Here is a 27,725-nt window from a genome sequence, read left to right as displayed (position 1 = left end):
TAGATTCAATAATCATTTTAATTCTTCCATAGAAAACAAAATAATATAGAACTTTATCAAAAATTATATTCCAATACATTATACAAATTTTGGTTCTTTCATACTGTCTGACATCTGACCTTAATATTTCCTAATAAAAAGGTCAGAAATCAGTTGCTAATATAAAGGTCAGTTCCAGATATAAAGGTCAAGTCCTAATATAAAGGTTAGGAAATTTAAGGTCAGAAGAATTCTGATCTTAATAATCCTAAAACAAATTTATTAGTTTTTCCAATTTTGACTATCGTTCAGTGAAATCCCCTGCTTCCATCTGGAGTGCTAAAAGATAAAAATTGCGTTTTCTAAATTTCATAAACTAATTCTGCTCATAAACTCTTAATAATTTCTAATTAAACAATAAACTATGCATAGTAAAAATTATAACTATATTCTTATAAAAATATAATTTCCTTTTATTATAAGCGATATGATAAAACAGTATCTGTCAGGTTACAAGAAATTTAAGGAGTTAAACGCTTTATTCAGAAATTTTTTTTATCACAATTCTTGTACCTAGTTATAAAAAAAATCAACTTTTCAAAAATAGGGAACTTTCAATTTTAGATCAATGTAGACCCATAAGATGTTAATCAAATGTCCTCAGATCTTTCTATTATCAAAGATCAAGGGTCTTTTGCATTTACTTTAGAAACAAAACTTAAAAAAAACATAATAATTAATATTCGAAATATGCTTAATAATGAAATATAGTACTCGAAATGAATTTTCTATTTTATTTATAAAATGACTTGAATCGTTTCTTTCCAGGTGGTAGGTGCTAAGCATGAACTGATATGAAATGGACTGGTTATATTCCGTAGGAATCTATTTGTTTATTATACAAAGTATAAAGAATCCGTTTAGGAGCATACGCCGGAAAACAAACCTCATTCCTTCCTTCCTTCTATACAAAATATAAACTATATTCACAAAGTTCGCTTAAGAAGTTTTACAAAAATCAAGAATAAATTTCTTTTTTCGGAGAACTGTTCTTCCTCTGTTTTGTAAAACCGAAAAATAACCGAAGATTTTTTTTTTTCACTCTTGCAATGATTATCAATTGTTATTAATAATCCTAAATCTTGTAGATTTCTCAAATCTCACATTCTGAAATTATTAATACTAAACTGATTAATTGTTGAGAATTCCTAATTTTTTTTTAATAAAAAAGGACTATAGTTCTTATAAACAATTATTTAGTGGAATAGTCATAAAACACCCTTCGTGATTTAATGAATGATAAAAGTTTTTGTTTTTGTTCTTTCTATTACTATCTTACATTAAATGAATTAAAAAGTAAGGGTCAAAAATGGATATTTTCATCACACCTTTTGACAAGGTTTTAATGTGTTATCTTAGCCATTCTAATCCTGAACCATCTATTGTGCTGAATATGCTACATTCTGGTGCTAATGTTAATTGCAGGGATATGCTTATAAATAGTCCACTGCATTATGTACTTAAGTATTGTTCTGACAAATTCAGTATAGTACAAATGTTATTAGAATATGGAGCTAATCCAAACATTATCAATACAGACAGAAATTCAGTTTTACACCTAGCAATAAAATATTGTGAAGATTCTGAAATTAAAGTTATCCAAGAACTTCTAAATTATGGAGCCAGTGTTCATGTTAGAGATAAATTAGATAATTCCCCTTTGCATTTGGCTGTAAATTCTCACAAAGAAGCAATGGTTAAACTTTTGCTCCAAACCAATTCTGATATTAACTTAAGGAACTGGAGTGGGGAAACTCCTCTTGTATGCGCTGTTAAAAAAGATTTTGTGTGTGCTGTTAAAGAACTTCTATTGCATGGAGCTGTAGTTTCAATATCGACAGATAATGGTTCAACCCCTTTGCATGTTGCTGTTAAAAAGTCTTCACCAAATCTAGACATTATCATTGAACTCATGAAATATGATGCTGATATTTTTCAACTGGATTCAAAACTTAATTCTCCTCTATTTCTTGCTGTTAAGAGGTATTACAGAAAACCTATTGAAACCCTGCACTTAGCCAAAACATTATTAAAATTTGATGCTTTGCAAAAATGTTATAGGAATAAAGGTTTTAAGTGTTTAGATGAACTGAAGAATTTTGATGTCTTTTCAGAACTTACTACTTTTTATCAAGCATGTATTTCTGAAGTCAGTCGAATGAAATCGGAGCTTATTCAGAGCAATTTATCTATCTTAGAATGTTCTGTTAAGACTTTAAAAGATTCAAATATTGTTCCAGGAAGTTTGCTTCAAAAAGAATTGACTATGCAGCAAGTATTTTGTATTTCTGCACATTTTCCTATTTATCGAGCAGTTATAGCTTCTTGTCTGTGTAAAACTGACTTACAAAACCTGTTGCTAGATTTAAATATTTTTGCAAACAAAGATTGGGTTGATGGGAGTTTACAGACTATTACTTTAAATGGGGATTTAACTTATATAATATCCTTTTATTTGTCTAAAGTAGATATACTGAATCTTATAATAGCTTTTTATGCTAGTCACGATACTGAAAGAGTTTAAGGATCTTAAATTGTAAAATGCTGAAATGTTTCTTTGTGTGTGTGTGTATGTGTTTTAAATCTTGTTATGCTTAAATTTTTCTTGATTTCATAATGATGATTCATAAACTTGTTTATTTACTTCTCATCAAGGAAATTGAAGCAATTTCTAATTTTCAAAATCAGTGAACTATCAAAAAGAAAGGAAAGAGCTATGCTATTTTATTCATTTTTGTTATATATATATAAGTTTCTGTTGTTCATTTAATAGCGTCTTATTTATTGAAATATTGTATAAGCCACTGATTGAGATTTTCCAGATTGAAATCTTTTGTTAATGATAATCGCATCATCATGTCTATCCAGTTTAACAAAGCAATGAATTATTTAGGGAATTGTTTGGTTTTATGATATGGTTGTGAAGGAAATTATATTTGTTCATATTTTTATACTAAAAATCATATTTAATTGTAATAAAATAGTTAAATTTATGTTCCTTATTTGTAAAGTACAAAGATATCTTTTTAAATTAATAATGTCTCCCTAGTAACTGTGCCTATTCTATAAGTTGTAATCCTTTCATATGCAGTTTATGATATTTTAAGAAATCTTTATTTATGAACTGTACATTACTCTGAGTACTATTGTTGTGTTGCTAAGATCCAGTGTTAGGTATAGAATATTTGTGAAGAATAAAAATTTATCATTACCTATTTTATTTGTCATAAAGATTATCACTTATTGTGTTTCATGCTGATTTAGAAATCATTCTGCATGATGTTGAGATAGAATAACAGCTTGACAAATTTGAAAATTAGGCCCAATTAAAGAATATGATATATTACTTTAATTTTTGATGGTAAAAACTTTCTAAATGTGGTAAATTAACTAATCTTTAAGTGATATAAATTTAATACTTATTTCAATGTTTGGCACAATTTGGCCAACATTGGTGAAAAGTATGCATCATATTCTTTAGCTTTATTGGAAATTACACAAAATAGAGGTCCAAAAGACATTTCAAATTACCTTATTTTTTGCAAATTTGAAGCTGGTGTCAGCATTGTGATCTGTTTATCTGTTATTTCTTTTACATAATTCTTTTATTTTTTGCCATGAAAAGTATTTAGAAAAACACATATCATGTTATCTGCTCTATTTTGTGACTTAAAAATCAGTTTATTCTTGAAATATAACATTGTTGTCAAATTAGTAATTTCTTTATTAGAATAAATTAATATTATAAAATGTACCTAATATTTCTTTTAGTATGTGCCGTTGATATTTTAGGTCTGCATAGAAACTACAAATATGAAAAATATTTATTCTTTGATAATTGAAATTACAGTATGTACGAAATTTGAAATGAATGCTTTATTAGTAAATGATATTATATACAATTCTATATTATCTAGCAAATTAATCTCTAAAATTAAGCAGCTCTGGTGTAGACATTGAATTTTGTTTCAAAGAATTTAAAAAATTGGAATTTCAAATTAAAATTTATTCAAAAATATTAGTTGCTTTTAAATAATATATTCAAGTCTGTTTAACTTTTATAATGGTATTCTGTTTATTTATTTCCTAATTTGCCCTTAAATACTAATATTTTATTGCTGTTTAGTATCAATTAGTTATTGTCATTTAATATCAAGTAATATTTCATTGTTATTTTGTGTTAATTAATATTCAAGTGTTATAATTAATTTTAAATGCAATTCAAATTCTTATATAACTGCAGCATTATTTAATTGTGTATGCTTTATTCCTTTTTTGTTAAAAAAATGAAAAAAAAATTTTAGTTTTCAATGGGTACTTTTGAACAGTGGCTTAGTGAGAGTATATAATTAATTGTTCAGTGCTTAGTTGCTATTAGTGAAATAATAAATATAGATAGTGCCTGAAGCATGATTTTTTTTTTTTTTTTTTTTTTTTGCCTCTCCATGACATTTCAAAAATTAATATTAATACTTTGTTTTTTTTCATTGGTTCTCCATAAAAATGGGGGATTGTAACATTAGTAGCCCCTATTTGCAACACCACTGCTTTTGAGCAATGAATGACACTATAAATCTTTTAAATAGAGAATAAAATTGTAAATATTCTGCTTGGAAAATTATAGTGTAAATCTCCAGAGCAGGAATTATATATCATTAGATCATGCTTTAAAAAACTCATTAGACTTCTCATTAAAATAAAATCATATTTTCATAAATTAGTTCTAGATCTTCTTGTTATAAATTGTTTTTAGTCCAATTCATATCTTTACATGGGCAAGCTTATGGAATTTTTGCATAACTTTTAACTTTTGAATATATATTATGGTTCTATCTTTTCTTAAATCATTTACAATTCAATTGCCTTTAATACTTTTGCAAAATAAAATTTTTCCGGCATATTCAGATTGTATTTGATGTTACATATATAATTGAATTCATCATAAATAATTTTTAATTGAAAAAATAAAACAAATATTCTTCAACAGAAATATAATACAATATTACTGAGGGCTAGAGACAGTGAATGATCTTATTGCCTTAAAACTTGAACATTTTTCTCTTAAAGTGATTGATTGCTCTATGCTGTATAATATGATAAACATTAAAAGTGCTTATTGTTCCTCTAAGTAAGCTGAAAAGAAATTGTAAAGAGCTCACTAATATAGACATCCCTATAATTTTTGTGTAAACTTTGGTGATATCCTGAGATTCTTATTTTTGGTTCTTATAACATTTACCTCTTTTACTCATCAATTTTCTTTATAAAGAGTTATTTTAACTTTTAAATTTTCGGTCTATAAACCTAATATAAAAAATATATAGAATTGTTTTGCTTTCTTTGAGAGTGTCTGGTTTTTACATAGACAGCTTCATAGTTAATTAAAATTATGAAACCTTCAAAATCAAGTGTAACACAGCAGGGTTTTTAGATGTTAACTTCTTATAAAGAACTTTCAATTCTGAATCCAATCTTCTGACCTGCTAAGAATTTTTATGTTCATAAAGATTAAATAGCATATAAATATTTTTATTTTTTGTTGTTTCATAATTTCTTTTGGAGAATTTCTAAACAAAGTCAAACATTAGCATTTTTAATGAAATGATAGCTATATAAAACAAATTTTCTTTGCTTTTTAAATTGTGAAATTTGATCAAACTTGTTAAAGCCATTTTGATGTTTCGTAATTTCTTTTGCCAAATTTCTAAACAAACCTAACATTAATATTTTTAATAAAATGATAGTTGGATAAAGCAAATTTTCTTTTATTTTTAAATTGTAAAAATTGATCAAATTTGTTAAAGTCTATAGTTTTTTTAAATTATTTTTTTAGAATAAGAACACTCTTGAATGCTACATGCTGCACTGTCAAGCAAATACTCTAAAATTTTTCATCAAAACTGTTGATTCAATTTCATACCCTTCACCTTTTTTTTTTTTTTTTTCTTCTCATGTTTATCTTTTTCCTGTACTTTATTAAATACTAAATTCGAAAAATATTTAAAGTTGTGAAATATTAATCATTCTGTATAATGCCTAATTATGGTATACAGTGCTTTGGATGTAAAAGAAAAGCAAAAACAAAACAAGATTGAATCTTTTTTCTTATTATGTGACATATTTCATAAATAATATCAAATCAGTTTTTATTTCTTATAGAATGTAGAGTTTTTATTTCTTGTGTATATGTAAAGTGTAGACTGTATTTGCCCGTGTGAAAAGGCCTTTAGGTATAATAAAGACTATTGGAGAGACTGGTTGGTAGGACTCTGAAGCCGCATCCCTTAGATTGTGAGTTCGAATCTCACTGGCTGAAGACTATCCGTGTACATGGTGGATGGTGCACGTATAAATCTGCCATAGCAAAGTTCTCCAAATCGAGGCAGTACCACTGGGGGTATTGGAGCAGAGGTGATGACTCTCTGATCCAGGTTTAAATTTCGATCTGTGGATGAGTGAATGAAATGTATGAATAATGTCCGCCAAATGAAAAGAGCTGTGACGCATGAGTAGCTAAGACGTGCTCTTGGCCCTAGAGGCCGCTACTGTTACAAGAGACATTAAAACACAACTTAAAATCGCTGATCGCTAAGTGCCATAAGCAAAAAACAACAAATCCTATTGGTCTTATCACTGTATCGCCACTGGATGGATTTCCATAACAATATGATTAGTGAAATATTAGCAATATTTCTGGTTTTCAGTAACTTAACCTTTCATTTAAATACATCATGCATATAATCAAAGTCCAATGTTGCATATGCCATATATATTCACTATACTGAGTTTCAATGCATTTTGGGTGTATGGACCGAAAGATACATACAGCTGCTACCAGTTTTAGAGACATTCTTTCAGTTTATCTTTCTACCTTTACATAAGATTACGACCTTATCGTGAGAAGTTCTATGCTTTGAGTCTAATTTCTGTTTTATTTTCCAAGTGGCATTTCACTTCTCAAGATGTTGTCTACTGCAAGCAAAATTTTTATGTTCCGTACTATTCTCTTACAACAAGAAGCCTGCTGTTTCACAACATTCTATAGCATGTGCATTCTTTTTCTTATTGTTCCATCATTTTATATACAAGAGATTATAAGTGTAATTCGGAAGTATAATTTTATTGCATCAGCAAGCTGGAATTTTTCATCTACTCTAATACATAATATACTGTACAGCTATTATATATATATATATATATATATATATATATATATATATATATATATATATATATATATATATATATATATATATATGCATAGCTCTCTGAAAAACGTGTGATACATAGGTATGTAAATCCAATTATTCAAAATAGAACTAAAGCATGTAATTCATGTAAAGCATAGAACTAAAACATGTAAAAGCATAAAATTTCACCCTTTTTACATTCTTATATTTAGCTCGTTTGTTTCATATTTTTAAAGGAGACAATTCTTAGTCGATTTTTTTTCAGTCGCTTTCTCATAACGAGAAATTAGTTGCTAAAGCCGCACTTAGTTTATTAGTTCTTGAAAATGTCCTTCAAGGGCACAACATGAGAGAAAAATTCAAAATTTTCTGGTCCTTTTGATGCTTCTCAATTATGCTATGCCTTGTCAAAATTTTATGATATTTTCGTATATATTATTTACAGGATGTTGAACAAAAGAATGTGAACACCTGTGAAAAGATATATATATGTATATAGATAATTATTAATAGGCCATTGGTTCTCCTTATGCATGAATTATAGCTTGTATCCAATGTAGAATTGCCAAATGAAAGTCACGTACAACATTCAGAGGGATACGTTCTCACTCAAATTGCAAGGAAATCCCTAATGCAGAAAGTGTCCTCGGATGAGGGAATCGACTGCTGAGCTTGTTTTCCAAAATGCCCCACAAAAGTTCAATTATTTTGAGATCAGTCAATGGACTGAGGGGGCCACATCAGGTGCTCTAATTCATCACAGTGTTCATTAAACCAGTCTCGGACGATTCGACATTTGTGAATGGGGCATTATCATCTTGGGAGACTGGTCGTTTATCAGGAAACATAGTTTGCACCATTGGGTGAAGATGGTCGGACAGAATACTGACATAATCCTCGTCTGTAACACAACCATTCAGAACAACAAGTGCGCCAAGAGCACGGTGTGATATCGCACCCTAGATCATCACTGAACCGCCGCCATGCTTCACCGTAGGCCGATGACAGTCAACTTGATAGGCTTCTGGAAGCGTTCTCCAAACGTAAACATGTCCATTTGGCGGGAATGATGTGAACGACGATTCGTCTGACCCTATTACGTTCTCTCATTGTTGTCGTGTCTTATTTTTACGCTGAAGTCACCATATTTGTAGTTTGAAGGCACTACATGGTGTAGTCAATGGTTTTGAAATAGCCGCTCTACCATGAATATTTGCCATAAGCAGTTCACGCCGGATAGTGTTTAATGAAACTGCTTCCTGTAGATGTGTGTTCTTAGATGTTATCATGGATGCTGTATCATGTATTTTTTTTGCCCCAATCGCTTCAAACCCCTTCTGCCTGTGTCATTCAGCTTCGATTTCCGACTGCTGTTGTGCTTTCCAGATGATGTTTTTCCGTGTTTCAAATATGCTGACATTACAGTCGATCCTATACTTCTCCCAACACCTAGAATTATTGCCGTTATTGTTACTAAGGTCCAGCAAGATGAGCCACGACAATCATGCCTCTTTCGAAATCAGGGAGGAAAGCCACAGCGCAATTTTAGCACAGAAATACATTTCGCATCCGACTTCTATCGCTGCTAGTAGCAGACTGATGTGTAATTTTTCATCCGCTAGGTGGCATCCTTCACCGCTTGAGGGCAGGAGTGTATTAGAGGTTTCTTTCGAGCGCTATTTTTACACATGTGTTCATATTATTTTGACCAACCCCTGTATATTATCAAAAAGTAGCCAAAGCATGACTTCATATAGATTAAGAATAATGCATTAGAATTACCTTGAAAATTTCAACAATACCTGGAAATTTGAAAGAAATAATTACTTCGAAAACTTATCGATCTTTGACTTTGCAAAGTATCTTGAAATTTTTTTAATGTTATATCAAGTAAATAAAAAAAAAAAAATTAGAATTTTTTTGAAAATGTCACGTAGGTTTGAAGATATCAGACAAATGAAAGACCTGGCGACAAACAATAGACAAACGGAGTTTACCAGTTTATTTATTAAGAATTATTTTTCTAAATCCCAGTAATCGTGAATTATTTCATTCATATTACCTAACTATGAAGACAGAAAGGTCATTCCATTGTTAAACCTTTGAGCACACAACACTTGAGCCCGGTGTGGATTCGACGTCTTCGGTGGAGGGAGACGGCCACCTGTGGTCCTGCGGTTGGGCACTGCACCCTCCAGGGCCTCCACTTGTCCACCGTACCGCCGTCCCTCCCATCTGAATTGACCGTGACACAGTGTTCGTAGTCGATGTGAAAAGGGGGCCGAAGTGGACTGCACTTGCCATTGTCCACATTGCGAAAAGCGGCGTTGCTGGCTGTAATTGCTGAAGAGAGAAAATCAAACTTAAATAAATAAGATTATGTTGGCCGCCTATTCTAATAAAAACACTTTTTTACTTCGAAAGGCTCAGTATCTTTGCTTCTAAAGCCGCGTTCCAATGGGCTGTGGCCTTATGGATATGGTCGTAAATCTGCCGACTGACTCATTGTATGACCACCCCCGCCTATGGACGTCGGTCGGGAGCTTCCCTCAAATTGTTGGTAAAATGAAGAGATCAAAGAACCTTGGAAAACGACAAGAGAGGGGGAAATGTTCCTGTCTCGAGTCATGCACAGATCGTCAGAACGTGGCTTAAGGCTGATCATTCACGTGCACTCAAGGCCCAAATCGAGCGTGAATGTGGGAACTGTTCGCAATTGACGTGAAAAGGAAGATTGAAATTTACAGCCCTATCCAATTTCCACTACTTCACGCTATTTGGAATAATGCATGAATGCATGTAGGGAAGGAAAGGCTTGGAAGATAGGAGATCTGCATGACTGGAGACAGTATGTAGACTGTATGTCCTCCATAAGATCTTTTTCAGCCGAATGTCTAGTTGATGGCTCTCACCATGGAAGCAAGTTACCCATAGGAGCAATCCATTTTGAATAAAAAGAAGTTCGTTCAACTTTATTACATAGGCATTCTTAGCGCCAAATTAACTATATATGGCATTCTTAAATTTAATTTTTGAAAGCGAATTAAAACAAATAATTTAGCTATCTCAAACTTATTAGAATATTCAAAATCTTTAAAATATCAGATATATCTGATATATATATGTAGTACAAAGAACAACACATATTTAATGAAAAAAATAAATTATTTTTTAAGTACCTAACGATTACATGATAAAGAAGGGGAAAAAATCGATTTAGAAATCTAATATTGCAGTAAATTCGTCTAAAAAAATCAATCATTTTTATTTAATTTAAATTGAATTCGGATGAATATTTAACGCTAAATTCTCCGTAGCAAAGGGTAATAACTCAGCTAGTTTTAGATAAAAACAGTAATATAACGAATAGTAATTACTTCATGATTAATATTCTTCTAAGTGTTCCCTTTTCTTATGAGAAAATACTTAGTAGAACAAATATGCTTCCTGTGAAGAGAGTAGAAGAAAAGTTGTAAGCGAGTTTTCTAATATACAGCTCAGATAATTACAATTAAACTCTTTTAACTATTTAGACTACAATTTCCCCCCTCATCTTACCCTACAAAGTAAGGCGAATTAACGACTCATCATAAATTTAAAACAGGCATTGTAGTGAAGGTATTAAAGCTCCCATTACGAACGGCTCATATAGAAGTACGTTTCGTCATTGAAGTGAAGATACCTCTCTTCCATATAACTATTCAACGATCAGAGAAACGAGAACCAACCACCATATGGAAAGTTTCTCATCTCTATTTTAAAATGCCTCACGGTGTGACATATGGAGAGGAAAAGTTTCTATTTGAAAAAAATTGCAAAACTGATTATTTTTGTACAAATTAGGGACCAATAATTACTCTGTGGAAGTTTGAATGTATAACGAAGGGCAAACATTATTTATTGTTGAGAAACATTCCAGAAAAATTTTAATTGTGGAATTAAAACTTTTCATATTTCTACCTAGATTGAAGAAATACATATCCAAATCACAGTAAAATCAGAAATTCATTAAAAACTGCTTAAAATAATTCTGATTACTATGTTTATTGGGGGCAAATCAATTGGAAAACAATTTCATCATTAAATATTTGCATTAAAATTCTTAATTCTTTATCTCAATATTCAAAAAATAAATATTACATATGATAAAAAAAATTTTTCAAGCAATATCTCACTAAAAATGGCAGTTCACAACCCTAAAAAAGGAAAACTGAATGATTTGTCCAGCATCTCCGTTTTTTGCCGTTATCCAAAAAAAGCCACTATTTGGCGAGCATTTGAAATGTTGGCTAACTTTTCGCCAGCTTGGCAGCGAGTATATGCTATAATATTATGTTTAATCATTTATTGCGACTTGTGTATTTAAATAACCATTTATTGCGATATTTAATCTTCTAAGTGATTTTATCTGCATTAAAAACTGACCCAGATGGAAGTCTGGATGTTACGAAAACTTTTATAAGTTTTAAGGAAACTTACTTAATCACTGATAAGTAATACTTAAGGACACATAAACCATTTCATATGCGACCATAAACATTCTTCATTAATATGTAATTATTAATTCTTAAATAATCATATGTCTCTTTCAGCTTTCATATTTTAAATCAACTGAACTTTACATGAGTCTTGAACTTTTTAAATCAAAAATGACAACTCAAAAATTAACTTTTTTTTTCTTTTTTTTCTCGTATACGTAGTACAGATAAAGTATTGCAATCGTGAAAAAATTCGAATTTAAGATTTTGACAAATCTCCACGTTTTTGACCTTCTCGATTTCGAAAAACACATTTTTGGAAAATGTCCGTCTGTCTGTTTGTGACAAAGATAACTCAAAAACGCCTTGAGCTAGCTGGATGAAATTTGATGTATGGTCTTAATACCAATTTGTAGATTTCTATCAAATTTTGAGCTATATCCATTCAGAGGAAGTCTGTCTGTCCGGGTGGTCGAATATAATTTGACACGATAATTACAAAACAAAGAAAGCTAGACAGATTAAATTCCAGACTCAGAATTAAAATACTATAGTCTGTACACCTATCCAATTTTGAGGCATATCCAACGAGCGGTTGACCGTCTGTCCATCTGTACTTTCAGAAGTATGTAAATTCAAAAATGCAGTGATTTAAATATATCAAATTTGGCATGTGATTTCGTGACTACAAGTGTAGTTATACGTCCAATTCTTTTTCCAATCGATTGGGAAACAAGTATCTAAAACACAAATTCGATTTTCGGATAACATTAATAGCATGCCAGGGATAATTATCAAAAAAACTCGCCAAATATGAAACGATATATTCAGTAAAAATACTAAGTTCAACTCAAAAGTCAATATATTGTATCGATTATATGCCAATTCCACGGAAGTAGCTTTTTTTAGAGAGAGTGTGCGAGAAAGTTTTAGGGAAACCACTCCCGCTAATTTTTAGGGGCCGCGGTGGTCTGGTGGTAAGGTCTCGGCTTGGGAGTCGTAGGGTTTCAGGTTCGAGACCCTATTCCACCGAAGAATCGTCGTGTAAGGGGGTCTGTTGCACGTTAAATCCGTCATGCCAAACGTCCTCCTGTTGGTGTGGAGAGGGGGGTGCCAGCTCAGGTGTCGTCCTCGTCATCTGACCACGGTTCAAAATTACGAGGTCCGTCCCAAAATAGCCCTAGTGTTACTTTACAACGGGACGTTAATATAACTAAAACAAACCAAACCTGCTAATTTTTAAGCGCATAAATGCTGTTGTCACAAATCTATCAACTATCATGACAGAGAACCGGTATTATGAGTCAAAGATAGTGATTCGCCTCTTGGATGGTATCTCTTCTTTTTCAGAGGCATATTTTCAAAGTTATCAAGTCATTCTTTAATCATAATTTGAAGTACTAGCGAAAAGAATGCTCCATTCCTTTTGCATCAAAGAAAAACTAGATAATAATTCGTTTCCATTTTTTTTATAAATTGAAGTTTTTCATATATGTAGAATATTGCAAAGAAATCCAACACTCTTACTGCTCTTTTAAACAACTCATCAGAAAAGAAATATCGACAATGATTCCGAACTTTGCACAATTAACTACTACTACAAAATAAAAAATAAGTAAATGAACATGCATATATATGTAAACATCATTTCACGATTTGACTTTATCTTGGGTTCTTTCTTTCTTTCTTTAGTCTATTTAACCTACATTTGTATTTTAACAAAATTCTCTTCTATCTAGAACCGATTAATGAATTTCAGTAATTATAGTAAAAGTTACAGCTTTTAAAAAATCTTAACAGACTAGAAGTTGTACCCAACTAATCGGCTTCTATTCTGTTAACAATATTTCAAATCTTATTGCATAGCCATCGATTAACTAACGTAAATTGTAGTAGAAAATGTCATGCACTTTGCCAAAGTGCTTAAGAAATTTTTTAAAAAAATTGCAGTATTTTTTTAAAATGTAAATATATAAGGATATACAGAAGCTCTGTTTCCTTGCAATGGGATCTCCTCAATCCATAATCTTTACGAATACCCAGTTCAAAAGAAATCACCAAAATCGGATTGAAACAAATAGGAATTCACTAATAGAGAAAATACAATGTTGAATACGAAAAAAAAAAAAAAAAAATGTTGAAAGCAAATACTATCGATATCCATCAATTTGCTCTATGAAGGGAGAATATAATGTATCAGCACAAATGTAAAATAATTTAAATTGCAAACCTTTGCTCTTTAGATACGCTTAGGTTATTATATACGCTTTACGCAAACTGATAAAGCCAATTTGAGCTCTAAACAAAAGACTTGTCTCAGTTGCTGATGTCAAAAGAGAAGCTGGAATTTCGCATCTGATAATGACAATGAGGATGTTTTTAACTCCACTCATCGTTCCAGACGGCAGTGAAGGATAATATATTGATGATTAGATCGATGACAAATCAAAAAGATAAATAATTGTGTGGAATAAAAAGAAATCAAAATAATTTTATTTAAAAAATGCAATACTTGAACCTGCACTAACCCGTGAGCACGTAATCCTTGGGACATTGTCGATAATCCTCTAAGTAGATGTAGAGCAAGCGAGGGGGCTTATCGCTGAAGAGGTCCGCAGCGTCCCAGTTGAAACACTTTACTTTATCGAGATCCCGGAATTCATCCTTGTCGTCCCTGGAGAGAAAAAAAATCATCTTGATGATGAAAGATGACAATCATCTTTATTTTTTCTCAGAGCGGAATTGCGAAATACAAATCTTTGGGCCATTTTTACAGCTCCAAACTTTCAAACCCGATTTTAATTTTATCTTATAAAAGTAGCTTTTAAACGGACATTCTTACAAACCAAAACAGTTATAGATTAACTGCAGATCACTTTCTAAGAATTTTATTTTAATATATCGTGTGTAAAGTGCACAGCTGAATTTTAAAAATAATTTTAAATAAAAAAGTTTTTTAAAAAATGACAACTCTTTTCTTACCACAATCTAACTAATATTTAGTAACAGGACTGAAAAATTTGTTAAAATTATAAAGACCGCATGTTTTTTTTAATTGAATAACAGCATAGTGTACAACTTTCAAATAGTAATTAGAATCATGTTCCCAATTTAATTTATGTAAAATTTAATTTTAATTTGAATAAGTTCGATTGCAAAGTTTGAGTAGTTAAAGGAAAATAGAGAATTAAATATCTCTCAAAATACGGCAAAAAATATCTCAGTGCTTTTATTACAGTCTGTAATGTCTACATATAAAAAGAACTGAGAAAATAAAAATTTCAAAACTGACGATTATTTAATTGCTTTGATGATAAAATGAAGATTCTGGAAAATATTGTTACAAACCTGTAATGTTGCTTCCCAGCATGGTTAGTTCGGTCACTGGAAAGACCGTTTTATGATCATCTGTATTGGATACTGCTCGGGTGCCGAGCCAGTGATCCCAGAGCTTGACAAAATAGATATTATTGGAAACTTCGAGAATTTTAGTGATCCAGTCAATAGGAACTGAGATACGCCTGATTGGCCTAGAACCTTCTCTGTCCGCCTTCCCGGGAACTATAAAAGGATAGTAGTCTCAAGCTGCAGTCAATTGGATTTGGGAATCGTGAAACGAGTCGTCGAGAGGATGACGAAGCAACGGCGGAATAGTCCGACGAAGAATCTGCGTTGTGTGGAGCTCAAGCGATTGCTGAATGGAGCTGTGTGTCGAGTCCTGGCTTTTATAGTAGAAGCAGCTTCGTATCGTGTGTGGAGTAGCCAATCGTGTTGTAGTGAGTCAGCAATTGGAGACAGCTAAAGTGAGGAGACAGTGGAGAATTGCAGATGTTTGGAAAGGCCGTAGAGTGAAGCTACGTAAAATCCTTCCTTCTGCTGAATTATGTCTGGCCACTTTATGTGCTGTGGTCGATTATTACTTGCGGGCTACTGTTTGCTATAGTGTGCTGTCCTGTGTTCGTCTCGGCTGTATATATTTGTCATCTTTGTGTTAATATCTTCCTGTTTAATAAACGTCGTCGTCGTTCGTTATTGTGGTATGCTGATTGTTTTCACACCATACACCCATTACAAGCGAACCCGGTGACTTTACGGACTTAGTAGTGGAAGTAGGAAGTTCCGTAACAATATAATTATCGCGCTTTCCATTAGAAAACAAGATCTGAAGGTTCTAGAAAATTCCATTCCATGTTGAGGAAATACCATATCATTCGACCAGTAGACAATTCTCTAGATGCAGTTGCGATCGCGAGTTGAGTTGGAAGTGCTCTGAGCGCTATTATAGTTTTCGAATTATCAAATTTTTTGCTTGTGTTATAGGTTTCTACAAATGCTGTTTTCTACCTCAGCTTTATATTTTCTCGTGAAATATAGCACTGTTATTCGTTACGAATCTTGCACCGTACAATCATTAGACGATTTCCTTTACAACGTTATCTGTAAATTTCAATATGTAAGCTATCGACGTGAGAGATACGGCAGGTATGATACAAAGCTAGTTCAAAATGCTCTACAGGGAAGTTCGTAGAATCAAGAGCAATCAAATTTGGTTAGTAATTATTTCTTGGATAGTTAATCGTCACCACGAAAGGGTATAATAAAATATTAATTAGTTTATAATTATAAATAAATCGAAATGCTGCGGGATGGGTATTTTTTTTCTCAATAATTTTGGTGTACATTATTGTTTTAAAACCATTTTTATCTCATTTGAAAATTAAAAGAAACTGAAATTTCGATTATAACAATTTTATTTCCATACAATTTCTTTTCTTATTTTAAATAGGTTCTAAAATAATTTTTAGTATATTTGCAGCAATATTTTTCGGTGCTTTAATAACAGTCTTTACACACTCGAGTGTGTGATGTTACTGATTGCAATGTATTTTTGTGTCCCTTACCGATACTTTTTTCATCTGTGAATAACTTTTAAAAAGAAAAGAAAGAAAAGGAAAAAAAGAATAAAAAATTAACATGCTACAATGCTTCAAGTCTCTTTTTTCAAAAAAATTCGACCATCCAAATTGCACTTATGTAAGGAAGTGTGATTGAATAAAAATTCTATCCGAGCTGCAGTACCTACCATATTCCTATGATGGCCCCGTTCTTCTTGGTGGTGATGTCCGGATGATTGCAGTCGATGTTCCACATTTCCAGAGGAGAGACATCGGGAGCGGAGGACTTGTTGTCGGTCTCCAAGATGTGAAAGCGTGCCTCCTTCAGCCATTTCTGCAGGTAAAGAGAGCATTTTTGCCACTTCAGAATCACGCTTTACAAATATATACAACCCCGAAGCAAACAAAGGGGTCCCAGGTGTTGATTTTCAGGGCATTGTAACAAATTTCATACAGTAAAATAATGATTTATTGCATTTTTGTTATGTGTTACATTGCAAAAACAGCTGTAATAAGGATGTTTAGAAATGCATAAAAATTATAAATTAATAAATTATTTCTAAAAAATTAACATATTAATGGCAAAAATAATTTTTAATATTTAAAAAAACATATAAATCATTGCTTCTGAAACGTATAAAATTTAACTTGATATTCAAATTACCAAAATATGCGATCTTAGCTTCATATTCTTACATGTTTTGTATCAAATTCGTTGATTGTATCATCATAATTTAATGTTTCGTTTACTTCGTATCCAAAAAATGAATTCCAAATTCAATAAATCATGCTCAGTTGAATCTCAAGTAATTTTTTTATTATTATTATTTTCAATTTTGTAGTGAGACTCAAAGTTTTAACTTGCCTCAAATTGGTAAAATGTCCAAAACTCTTGTGAAAAATAATAAAATGTATGTATATTCGAATCGAAACAAAATAGAAATGGAGGCATTTTCATTTTTATAAAATCTGTTGGCAATGCGGGACCCTCAAAAATACTGGGCTTTGTGTATTCACACCGTTTGTTGACTTTTATATCATTTTTATTTGCAAGAATTAAATTGTATAGAAAACGAGATATTTTAAAAAAAATCTCGTTTATTCATTCACTTTATATTCAGAATTTTACTAATGAATAAATTAAAACCTATCCCTGATTCGTTAGAGGTCCAAATCAAGTTTTCTTTTGGCAATGAAAAAATCTTCTTTTCTTTTAACATTAAGGAAATTATGATTTTTTTTTTAAAATTTTAAATGCACTGGTTTAGAAACCGAATGGAAGGGCTGCTGAAAATAAATAGTATGATAGCATCTTTACTTTTAGAACCGGTTTATATTAAACAATACGAGAAAAAGAATTTTTACTAATAGAATTACAAATAATCGGGTGGGCATATATAAACAGAAATAATGTGAGAAAAAAAATTAGCATTTACCATGTAAATGGACCATCCTTTCTTTTCCACCACGGAGGTGAGGTTGTTCGATTTGCAGAGCACACAGTTCAGTTTCACGTTTTGCTTCGATTTGTGTTCTTTCACGGAAGCGTTGTCGTACACGTGATTCACAGCGAACATGCCACAGGAGGGCTTGAGCTTGCAGGCCGTGGCACAAGTGGACAAGGAGTGGGCAGTGAAGTTATGAGTGATGGATTGAGAATCGCAGATCAGGTCCCGATCAATTAATCTGTAGAGATCCTCTCTTTTTGCTGCGACGCACAACAGTAAGAACAGAAAAATTGGCAAATGATTCATTCTGCAGAGATCTTCAGTTTTCATGGCTTTTCACAAAGATGTTCTTCAAACATGTAACAGAGTCGTTTAAAAATGATGAATTAATTAGTATGTTTTCACGGAAATACTTGAACAAAACAAAAGTGGTTAATGTATTAAAGTGTCAGACAAATTTTTACTTAAAACTTATCTGTAGATTCGGCTGACTTGGAAATATTGCATTTTTAAGAGAAATGGTAATTATTAGATATTAAAAATTTCAATATATTTTAAAGTTATTGGATAAGTAAAACAAAATGGTTGAAATCTAGGATCTTTCATGAACGGGAATAAAAAATTATAAATTCCTAAATTTTTATTTTCATGGTAGATTTAGATATTTTGAGGCCCTAGGTAATTTACATTATGAAGTACTCTTTTAATAAGTCAACTTAATTTCCACATTTTCACAAATTCTTAACATATTAATGACTTGTTTCTGGTTATTATTTATTTATTTTATTAACTTTGCGAATATATATTTGTTTTCAACCATCTATCATGAATCCAGACTGCCCAGTACCATCTTTTATATATAATATTATAGAAGCAGAGTTCGATTGTTTATAAATATTCTAAGTAAGCTTAATGAAACATATGAGAGCCTAATCCATTATATTTGCAAACGCGTTAATAATACCTTAATGTTACATCATTCAAAGAATTTGTATTGTTTACAAACTCATTTATTTGAAGATTAAGAAAATAAAGTTTTTAAAGCGATCTACTTGCGGTACTTCTCAACTTAGCGGCCCTAAGGCATGTACCTAGTTGGACAGTTACCACATTTCTGTTAAATCCCAAATTGAATTGTCAAAGCATTGATTTTAAAAATAACTGTGTTTTTATCTCAAAATTCCCTTTAAAATCAGTGAAACTTGATGACGAAAAAAATGGTGAAAAATGAAGAAGGATAAAGTTACTTACGTCAAGGAGACTCCCTTTCCAATTCCTAAATGCTATTCGTTCCTAAACCTAAAAATCTCGCCTGTGACCAATCTCTTAACTTTGAATGAAATGTAACTCGCAGTAAGGCAATGTAGATGAACGCCTTAGCCTGGCGCATCTGTTATATCAAGAAAGCGCAAAAAAAAAAAAAAAAAAGCCTCATCTTTCTTTAATTTTTGTTAGAAAACATTCGCCCCTCCCTTCTTACATCCATCACCGAAATGAAAAGAATTAGTTAAAATGCACGTGATGATCCAGTTGCGTGACTGCGCGGTAATTTACAGCAGAGGCACAGATTCACGTTTTTCAATCCTGCGTTATGATACGAAGAATTGTGATTCCGAATATAAGAAATTCCATTATTCTTGAAAGCCATGGTAATGATTATAATGACACAGAACCAAGCGACCGTCCCAGCAATGGATGTTCTCGAAACATGCGTGTTTATATATGGTTGCCAGTTTGTATTAAGTTCACACGTTTATTTTCCAACTTTATTTATGAGAACACCTAAAATATACGCAATAGGCATTTTTTTTTTTATATATATTTGATTTGTGATCAGTCAGTATCAGTATGAAGTTAGCTATATGAACGTCCCGTTTAAAGCAACACTAGGGCTATTTTGGGACGGACTTCGTACTTTTAAGCCGTGGTCAGATGACGAGGACGACACTTGAGCTGGCACTCCTCTCTCCACACCACACCACACTAACGGGAGGACGTTTGGCCTTGACGGATTTATTGTGCAACAGACCCCCTTACACGTCGGTTCTTCGCTGGAATGGAGTCTCGAACCTGAAACCCTACGGCTCACAAGCCGAGACCTTACCACCGGGCCACCATGGCCCCAGTATTGGTATGAAATCAGTGTCGATTTCGGGCGGATAGTAAACATATAACAGATGGGAACTGCACACATCAGGCTGTCAAGTTGAGGTGTCCTTTGAGTAATTTAGCTACTCATGGGAGCAGTACACACGTACGATTTTCTCAGATTTGTCATTAACGACCCATAAGATCGGAGAAACGATTAATTGCTTAATGAAATCGGTTAATGCACACAAGCAGATTCAAACATTACATATTGACACATATTATGAAATTCAAAGATGAAAACAATCTGCTTTATTGTTAAACCAGTTATTTTGGTAACCGCTCGGTTCGCTAAGGATATTACTTACAATTAAATGACTTAATGTTTGTATGCATTTCCGCAGGCAAATAAAAGGTGTCCCAAAATTAACGCAAGATTTGAATTTGCTACTATTCGTGCAATAAAAATTGGCAACATTATTAAAAAAAAACCATTTGACAGCTGACAATTTAGCGTTAGTAAAAATGGAACGTTACAGGATAAAACAACGTGTTAACGCAAGATTTGAATTAAATAAAAAACACAGTTTTTTTCTTTAAATTGTTATATTTTTATTGAATCTTAAAGTACACAGGATAGGGTTATGTAGGGAATAACACAGAGCAAATGGCCTCCATGGCTTTGCTGGCACATATGCACTTTTTTGTCAAAATCTTCCATGACCATTTTGCATAAATGTGGCTGAATTTCATTGATGCACCGTTGAATTTCCTCTTTCAATGCCCGCGTGTTTGTGGGCTTGTTTGCATAGACTTTTGACTTCAAATAATCCCATAAAAAGAAATCCAATGGTGTTAAATCACTCGATCTAGGGGGCCAATTCTCAAATTTTTCGAACTGCGGCCGCAAGACTTTCATTATTTTTGGAATATTATTCAACAATGAAAACACGTTGTTCTATCATGTAACCCTCCATTTTTACTAACCCTGAACTATCAGCTGTCAAATGGTTTTTTTAATAGGGTTGCCAATATTTTATTGCACGAATGATGGCAAATTCAAATCTTGCGTTTATTTTGGGCACCTTTATTTTTAAGCATTAAATTGTGACAGACATTAAAGCCATATTATTTTAATAACGCTACACCTGTTTTCTTCATCTATATCTATATCTATATCTATCTATACTTATAATAAAGCTCAATGTGTGTGTGTGTGTGTGTGTGTGTGTGTGTGTGTGTGTGTGTGTGTTGGCGCTCTACAGGCCAGGTTATTTGACATACAGCTACCAAATTTGGTACATGTATACCTTGGAGGTTGGGAATGTGCACCTGGGGTTTCTTTTTTCGAATTTTTAATTAGAATTTTAATTATTAATTAAAAACTAACTTTCCCGCCAAAAAATCTTCCATTTTCCCCATCGCCAACTTTTCCGCCAAAAAAATCTTCCATTATCCCAAGCGCCAAACGAGAAAGGCTTCAGTTTTTTTTTCTCCCAACAGTAATGAGGCTAGGGTTAAAATTTTTCGGCGGATTATTTCAATCGGTTCTGTTTATTTTCTTAATGTTTGATGCATTTAAAATTAAACATTGTTAATGAATCGATCTTTCAGATTCATTCTGAAGTACTTTTGAATTAAAATAACACAGAATAAAGGAAATTAAAAATTTCTAATCCGCATAGCGTTACCCCAACTGGCGTAGAAAAAATCACGTATTTGCGTTACGTAACTGGCGAAGAAAATCCACGCATGCGCATTCTGTTCTGATGGTTTCCATGACAACCGTTATCAATGGATGATTTAAATTATTTTTGGGTTAGTTGCATGCTTTTGTAAGTAAATTGTATTTATGTTAGTTATATATTTTTTGTATATGCTTATAGTTTTAAGTACATCGTTTTTTAAGTAGTTTTTTTAAAACCTGTTTTCAACCGTTTATTTTAAACGATTCGTTTTATTTTCTTAGTGTTTGATGCATTTAAATTTAAACATTGTTAATTAATCGATCTGCTCATAATGAATCTAAGAAAATTTTGTTGACCAACTCTTGAGATATTACATAAATTAAAAAAGATATTCTTTAGTGCCCATAAAGTTTAAACGCTGAGTGACTCTATTTTTAGTAATCAGATTATAAAAAAATGCTTTGTTTCAGTAAAAAATATTATTATATTAATTGAAGATAAATTCTTTCCACTTTAATTTAAAGCATAAATTCTACGGGTGCTAACAGAAAATGTGAGAGATACATATTACGTTATGACTGAAGGCCTTTATAATATTATGAATGAATTATATGATAATCAAAATTTGAAGTTTTAAAATATTTTGAAGAAGCTATTAAAGTAGAAATTGCATAAAATATTTAATTATTAAAATTTTAACGAACATTAAGATTGGCGAACCGGCTGGTCGCCAAAGGCGGCTAGTTGTTTATATGAACAGTCCTAATAATGTCACATCTCATAACATTATAGTAATATTAAACATATAATCTTCCGATTCATCCATCTCTTCCACCTTCCACGAAGAGAAAATTAGAAGTGACAAATAATTGTGACAGGCTTTGAAGTGACCAATGATTTCATTTCATTTTCTTATTCTTCATCTAAACTATTCAGCTGTTAAAGAAAATCATTCCCTCTCAACTTTCATCCATTCTCCTTTATTATCTGGAGAGATGATAAATGCCATTGATTTGTATGATTATATGTATCATAAGTTTATCCTTAAATAGATTATGATATTTTAGTAATAAATTATAGAATGAATGTTTAATACTAAATATCGCACATTGTTTTAATATTCATGTTGCATCATCTCTATTAACAAAAAAAAAAAAAAAAAAATGGCATAGAAATATTTTAAAGTATGTGCTTTAGAGGTATTTTAAAAAAATTATTAGAGTTTTAATTCAATAAAATGTATGATTTATTTAGTTGATTTGGGAAATTTTGTCATTTTTCTAACATAAAATTCGAAAATATTATTACAAAAAGTATTTTACATCATTTTAAAAAGGAAACGGTTACTTAAAAAGTAAGTGGTATCGGGAACAAAAGAAACTTTTTTGACCCTTAATAGTCATTTGTGACATAACCACGATATATAAAGCGTACATGGTATGGGATTATTTTTCACCTTCTCCTCTTATAGACTTTGAAAAATGACAAATAAATACTTATGATAAATAAATATTAATAAGTAGCGAAGTACTAAGCTTTCTTGACGCTTCTTAAGACATGCGACTGGAACCATTTTGTGTCTCTTTGCTACGATATCGATCTTTCTTCACAGAGAGTAAAATTCCAAGCAGTGTCAATTTCTACTATTACGCATGCGCGGAAACAAAACGTATTTATACCACTCTACAAGTGAAGGAAGAAAGAATTATCAGAATTACATCAGCTTCTTCCTTTCAAAGACGGTAAAAGCAAGGTTTTAAATGTCTTTCTGCAGAAAAAAAAAAAAAAAAAAAAAACATCGTTTTCATACCTGAAAAATATAAATTTAAAAAATGAAGGATTATGATTTTAAGAATAAAAATTGAATTAAAAAATATTGTGTTTTCAAATAATTTCGTGAAATAAATGCGAGATTAATATCCTTAGATTTGTAATGCATTTTAACTTCCAAATGATATTTATGATATTTTATTGCTTACCTGCAATTGAACAAATCGTCGTAAATCAGAGAAAGGAATGTAAGAAAAATAAGAAACAATGTTTATATATTAGTTGTAATTAAAATTAATTAAAAAATAATGATAGGTTATTTACAGTTTCTTTATTAAAGCTTACTTATCAAATCAAAAATCTTAATATTGTTACGAATCTGTAATGCTGCTTCCCAGCATATTTGGTTCCACCATCGGAAAGAATGTTTTACAGTCATCTGTATTGGACGGAGTCCGTGTGTCGTGTCAGAGGTCCCGGAGCTTGGCGAAAAACTGGGCGACTATTTGGCGACTTTGGCGCCAAAATAGATTATACCCGAAACATCGAGAATTTTCTCGATCCGTCCAGTAGGAACCGAGATACGCCTCGAACGTTCCTGATTGGTTGAGAGGCTTCTAGCCCCGCCTCCTGAGACCTATAAAAGGAGGCGGCCGCAGCTGCTAGGGAGAGTAGTCGGAATCGACGGTGAAGAACTGGTCTTCCAGAGATTAGCGGAGCAGCGACGGAGTCAAGCTAGTGCTGAACTAAGCTGTGCACTACTGTCTGCAGTAGTCTTGTTGTATGCTGCACGTCTCGGCTGAAGATAATCGTATTTCTGTGCTGTATATAGTTGTCGTCTTTGTGCTGTCCTGTGTGTCTTCATGTAAATAAACGTCGTTTTTTTTGTTTTTTTTTTTTTCTACTGCTGATTGAGCGTTCTCCACACCATATAACTCCCACTATCCAAACGAACCCCGGGAAATTTTCTTGACAATATTATTTTTTATTGATTAATGATTCAATTATTCGTTAATATATAGAAAAGGAAAATTTATCTCGGTAAAAGTATCTGGAAATAATACCAATCGGACACGAAATTGCATCTAATCTTGACATATAACCATTACTTCAAATGTTCGCTAAAAAAAGTTTAAAAAATTAATTACAAAAATAAGAGATGACAATATTTTATAACTAGGGATGTTAATGCATTATTATTATTATGTATGTTAATAATTTAATGTTGTTTAAATTACTTGTCACTGAACATTTTTGATTTTATTTGGCGTTCTTTTATTTATATACTATATTGCCAATTTAAAAATAATAAATGTTTAGAATAAATTATAAATGCAAATATGCACACTGTAATATTTTAATAATGAATATGAAAGAAATCAAGCAGAATTCAAAATAACCTGATTAATTCAATATATTATGCATGTTATGAAATAGAGAAAACAAAAGAGATCGAATGAAGAGTTATTAAAAACAGTTGGTATATACAGATAAATAGGTTTAGATAACAAAGTATTCTAATTCAACAATGCGAATGCATGAAAGCAAACTTTTGCGTGCATTTGGGAGCTAATTAAAATCGATAAAATCCATTTTCTTTTTTTCAGTTGTTTGGAAACAAAATGAAGTCTTATGTAAATGGTTCTTGATATGACAATAGGAGCAGCGCATAAAAACTGCACACGAAAAATAACGGCAAATTTGTTTGAAAGAACAAATCATTTTCACTGTTAATTCAAACTATCATCTATTCAGAGCTACTTTCCACTTTTATTTGGAAAAGTCGAATCTGCAAAGAGCTCTCAGCTTTCTCTTAAAATTTAAATAATTAAAGTTATCGTTTTTTTTGGGTAATTGCAGTCCATTGAAAGCTTTGGAAAGATTAAAAAAAAATACTGAAAGTTCCAACATTCAAGAATTCTGCAAAACGTAGAAGAAAATAGAATTTATACCAATAATTTCAATGGATGTAAAAGTTATTGGAGAAGTTCAAACAGTTGATTCATCAAAACAATTGCGATCATTATTTGAAATGATTAAAACTAAAGATAAGTAACCCAATGGTGTAATAATGCATAAAAGATTTAAAACTGGCAAAAACCCTTCAATATTATCTTCCCTTCTCTGAATTCTTCCGAAAGTAGAATAGCCAGCAGACTGTTATTACGAGATAAACATATCCATTATAAAATTTATCTGAAGTGGAAAATTTGCGTCTGTTTAAAAGATGTTGAAAAATTCTTCTATCTATGCTGCTACCCGAATGAACAGTTCACATTTTAGATATAGCAGAATTCTTTGGTTTTTAGTATTCGCTTCATGTCTCTTTGGAAGCATTTGCAAGATCTATAGATTTTACAGCTTGTATCTTCAGTATCCTGTTGTCGTACATTTGGAAGTAATCCACGAACGAAGTTTAGAATTTCCTGCCGTTAGCATCTGCAACCTAAATCGAATAAAGAAAAAACGACGTTGTCCTGCATCTCAGAATTGTCGACCACCAACTGGACCACATCTCATAGTTTCTGAAAGAAGTAGTTTGAGTTTTTGCAAACAGCTTCCAAACGGCACAAAAGTTCAGAACGAGAAAAACAAATCGGCTGTAAAGTTCTTAAATTGGTATTTCAATGAAAGTGAAAGAAAACGCGCCAAGAAAGGACATCGGCCTTCCGATTTTTTGATAGGTTGCTCATTCAATGGTAAAGAATGCTCTCTAACACGAATAAGTTATTTCATGAATTTTCGTTTTGGCAACTGCATAACATTTAACAAAGGTACTGAAGACACTGAACCGTTGAAAGTCTCCCAAACTGGCGTCGAAAGCGGTTTGGTTTTGAAATTACATCTAGAAACTGACCAATACCAGCCAACAACCCATACAGTTGGCGCCAGAATGATGTTACATGATCCTTACACCACACCCTCTGCTGAAGAAGAGGGTTTCATTATTAGTCCTGGCTATGAAACTTCAGTGTCTTTGAAACAAACCGTTGTAAGCAGACTTCCAGCTCCGTACACGGATAAATGCTTGGATTATAAGAATCAGACAAGCTTTTTTGCATCAAACAGAAATGAATGCATTCGGAAATGTATCCAAAATCAAAACTTCAAAAAATGTGGTTGCATCGATCAGACTTTGGCTGTTTTGGATGATTTGACGGCCTGCAACTTGATGGACGTGACAGAGTCTTGCTGCTTAGATGATGCTTTGGAAGATATGTCTCACAATGGGTCATCTTGTGACTGTCCTCTGCCTTGCACTACTGTCCTTTATAACGAAGAACTGTCGAGGTCGCTCTTATTTGCAAATTTTACATCAGAAAACTTTACTAAAGATCCATCACCAGGAAAACAGCCTGTGAAAAGCAATGATCTGAAAAATAGTGGTATTAATTATAGAAAAGAGAACCTGAGAGTGAAAATTTTTTATTCAAGCTTAGGTCGACGCGTGTACGAGCAGAGACCTCAGTGGGATATTGTGGAATTGCTAAGTTATTTAGGAAATGAAATCGGACTGTGGCTAGGTCTGTCGGCAGCGACTCTTTTTGAAATATTGGAAAAATTGACTGTATTGATAAAACGCAGATTGTAGAATTTTTCACCTGAAAATTATAATTTCTCTTACTTTTTTCATATGTATACTTTTTATTACATTTTTCACCGACAGAAATTTTTGAATCTAAGAAAATGAAAATGAAAATTCAATAAATAAGTAGAAAATATAAAAAGTAGGTATACCTAGATAAATAGTAGTAGATAAATACTTATATATATATATATATATATCGATTTATTATTCCATATTAAAATGAAAGTGAACGTTAATCATAATGCAGTTACATGCTGTTTCATGTTTATTCCTTTATAATGTCTTTCAGTCCGCTCGTATTCATATTCAACAATCCACTTAGATAGCATAGAATTAGAGATCTAAGAGAGAAATCCTGTTCTCGTTTTAAAAAATTACAATGTCACCATGTCCCTGGAATAAAAAAAAAATCCATCTTTTAAATTTTCCATATAAATTGTTGTTGTACTAAAAACTATGTAAAGGAATAATTAACCGTGTGAAATGTAAAAAAAAAGAAGAAAAAATTCATATAAAAACTATTTTAACGTTTTTTAACTA

General features: G+C 31.8%; 3 protein-coding genes across 3 annotated transcripts; 2 read left to right on the top strand and 1 right to left on the bottom strand.

Annotated features, from left to right (window-relative positions):
- Window positions 1–876: 876 nt before the first annotated feature.
- Window positions 877–3,964, top strand: LOC129968924 (ankyrin-1-like). The gene has a single exon (XM_056083271.1). It carries the CDS (start codon window positions 1,349–1,351, stop codon window positions 2,561–2,563), a length of 1,215 nt encoding a protein of 404 aa, XP_055939246.1. The 5' UTR covers window positions 877–1,348; the 3' UTR covers window positions 2,564–3,964.
- A 5,226-nt stretch (window positions 3,965–9,190) lies between these two features.
- Window positions 9,191–19,431, bottom strand: LOC129969478 (uncharacterized). Its single transcript, XM_056084064.1, has 5 exons — window positions 19,302–19,431; window positions 18,039–18,399; window positions 16,791–16,936; window positions 14,236–14,381; window positions 9,191–9,572 (listed from the first exon to the last, which is right to left on the bottom strand). Exons 2-5 carry the CDS (start codon window positions 18,378–18,380, stop codon window positions 9,313–9,315), a joined length of 894 nt encoding a protein of 297 aa, XP_055940039.1. The 5' UTR covers window positions 18,381–18,399; window positions 19,302–19,431; the 3' UTR covers window positions 9,191–9,312.
- A 6,899-nt stretch (window positions 19,432–26,330) lies between these two features.
- Window positions 26,331–27,188, top strand: LOC129968341 (degenerin mec-4-like). The gene has a single exon (XM_056082198.1). The coding sequence runs from the start codon at window positions 26,331–26,333 to the stop codon at window positions 27,186–27,188; it is 858 nt and encodes a 285-aa protein (XP_055938173.1).
- Window positions 27,189–27,725: the final 537 nt, after the last annotated feature.

The sequence above is a fragment of the Argiope bruennichi genome, chromosome 5 (genome assembly GCF_947563725.1).
Source record: "Argiope bruennichi chromosome 5, qqArgBrue1.1, whole genome shotgun sequence".
Taxonomy (NCBI): Eukaryota; Metazoa; Arthropoda; class Arachnida; order Araneae; family Araneidae; genus Argiope; species Argiope bruennichi.
This window is presented reverse-complemented; position numbering and strand designations above follow the sequence as displayed.

What these genes read in the sequence shown, in the direction of transcription:
- LOC129968924 (XM_056083271.1), top strand. Translation starts at nt 1,349, where the DNA reads ATGGATATTTTCATCACACCTTTTGACAAGGTTTTAATGTGTTATCTT.
- LOC129969478 (XM_056084064.1), bottom strand. Translation starts at nt 18,380, where the DNA reads ATGAAAACTGAAGATCTCTGCAGAATGAATCATTTGCCAATTTTTCTG. An exon ending in AAGGATGGTCCATTTACATG is followed by an intron (nt 16,937 to 18,038) that starts GTAAATGCTAAT and finishes CTTTACCTGCAG; the next exon opens with AAATGGCTGAAGGAGGCACG. An exon ending in GGGGCCATCATAGGAATATG is followed by an intron (nt 14,382 to 16,790) that starts GTAGGTACTGCA and finishes TTTTCTCTCCAG; the next exon opens with GGACGACAAGGATGAATTCC.
- LOC129968341 (XM_056082198.1), top strand. Translation starts at nt 26,331, where the DNA reads ATGAATTTTCGTTTTGGCAACTGCATAACATTTAACAAAGGTACTGAA.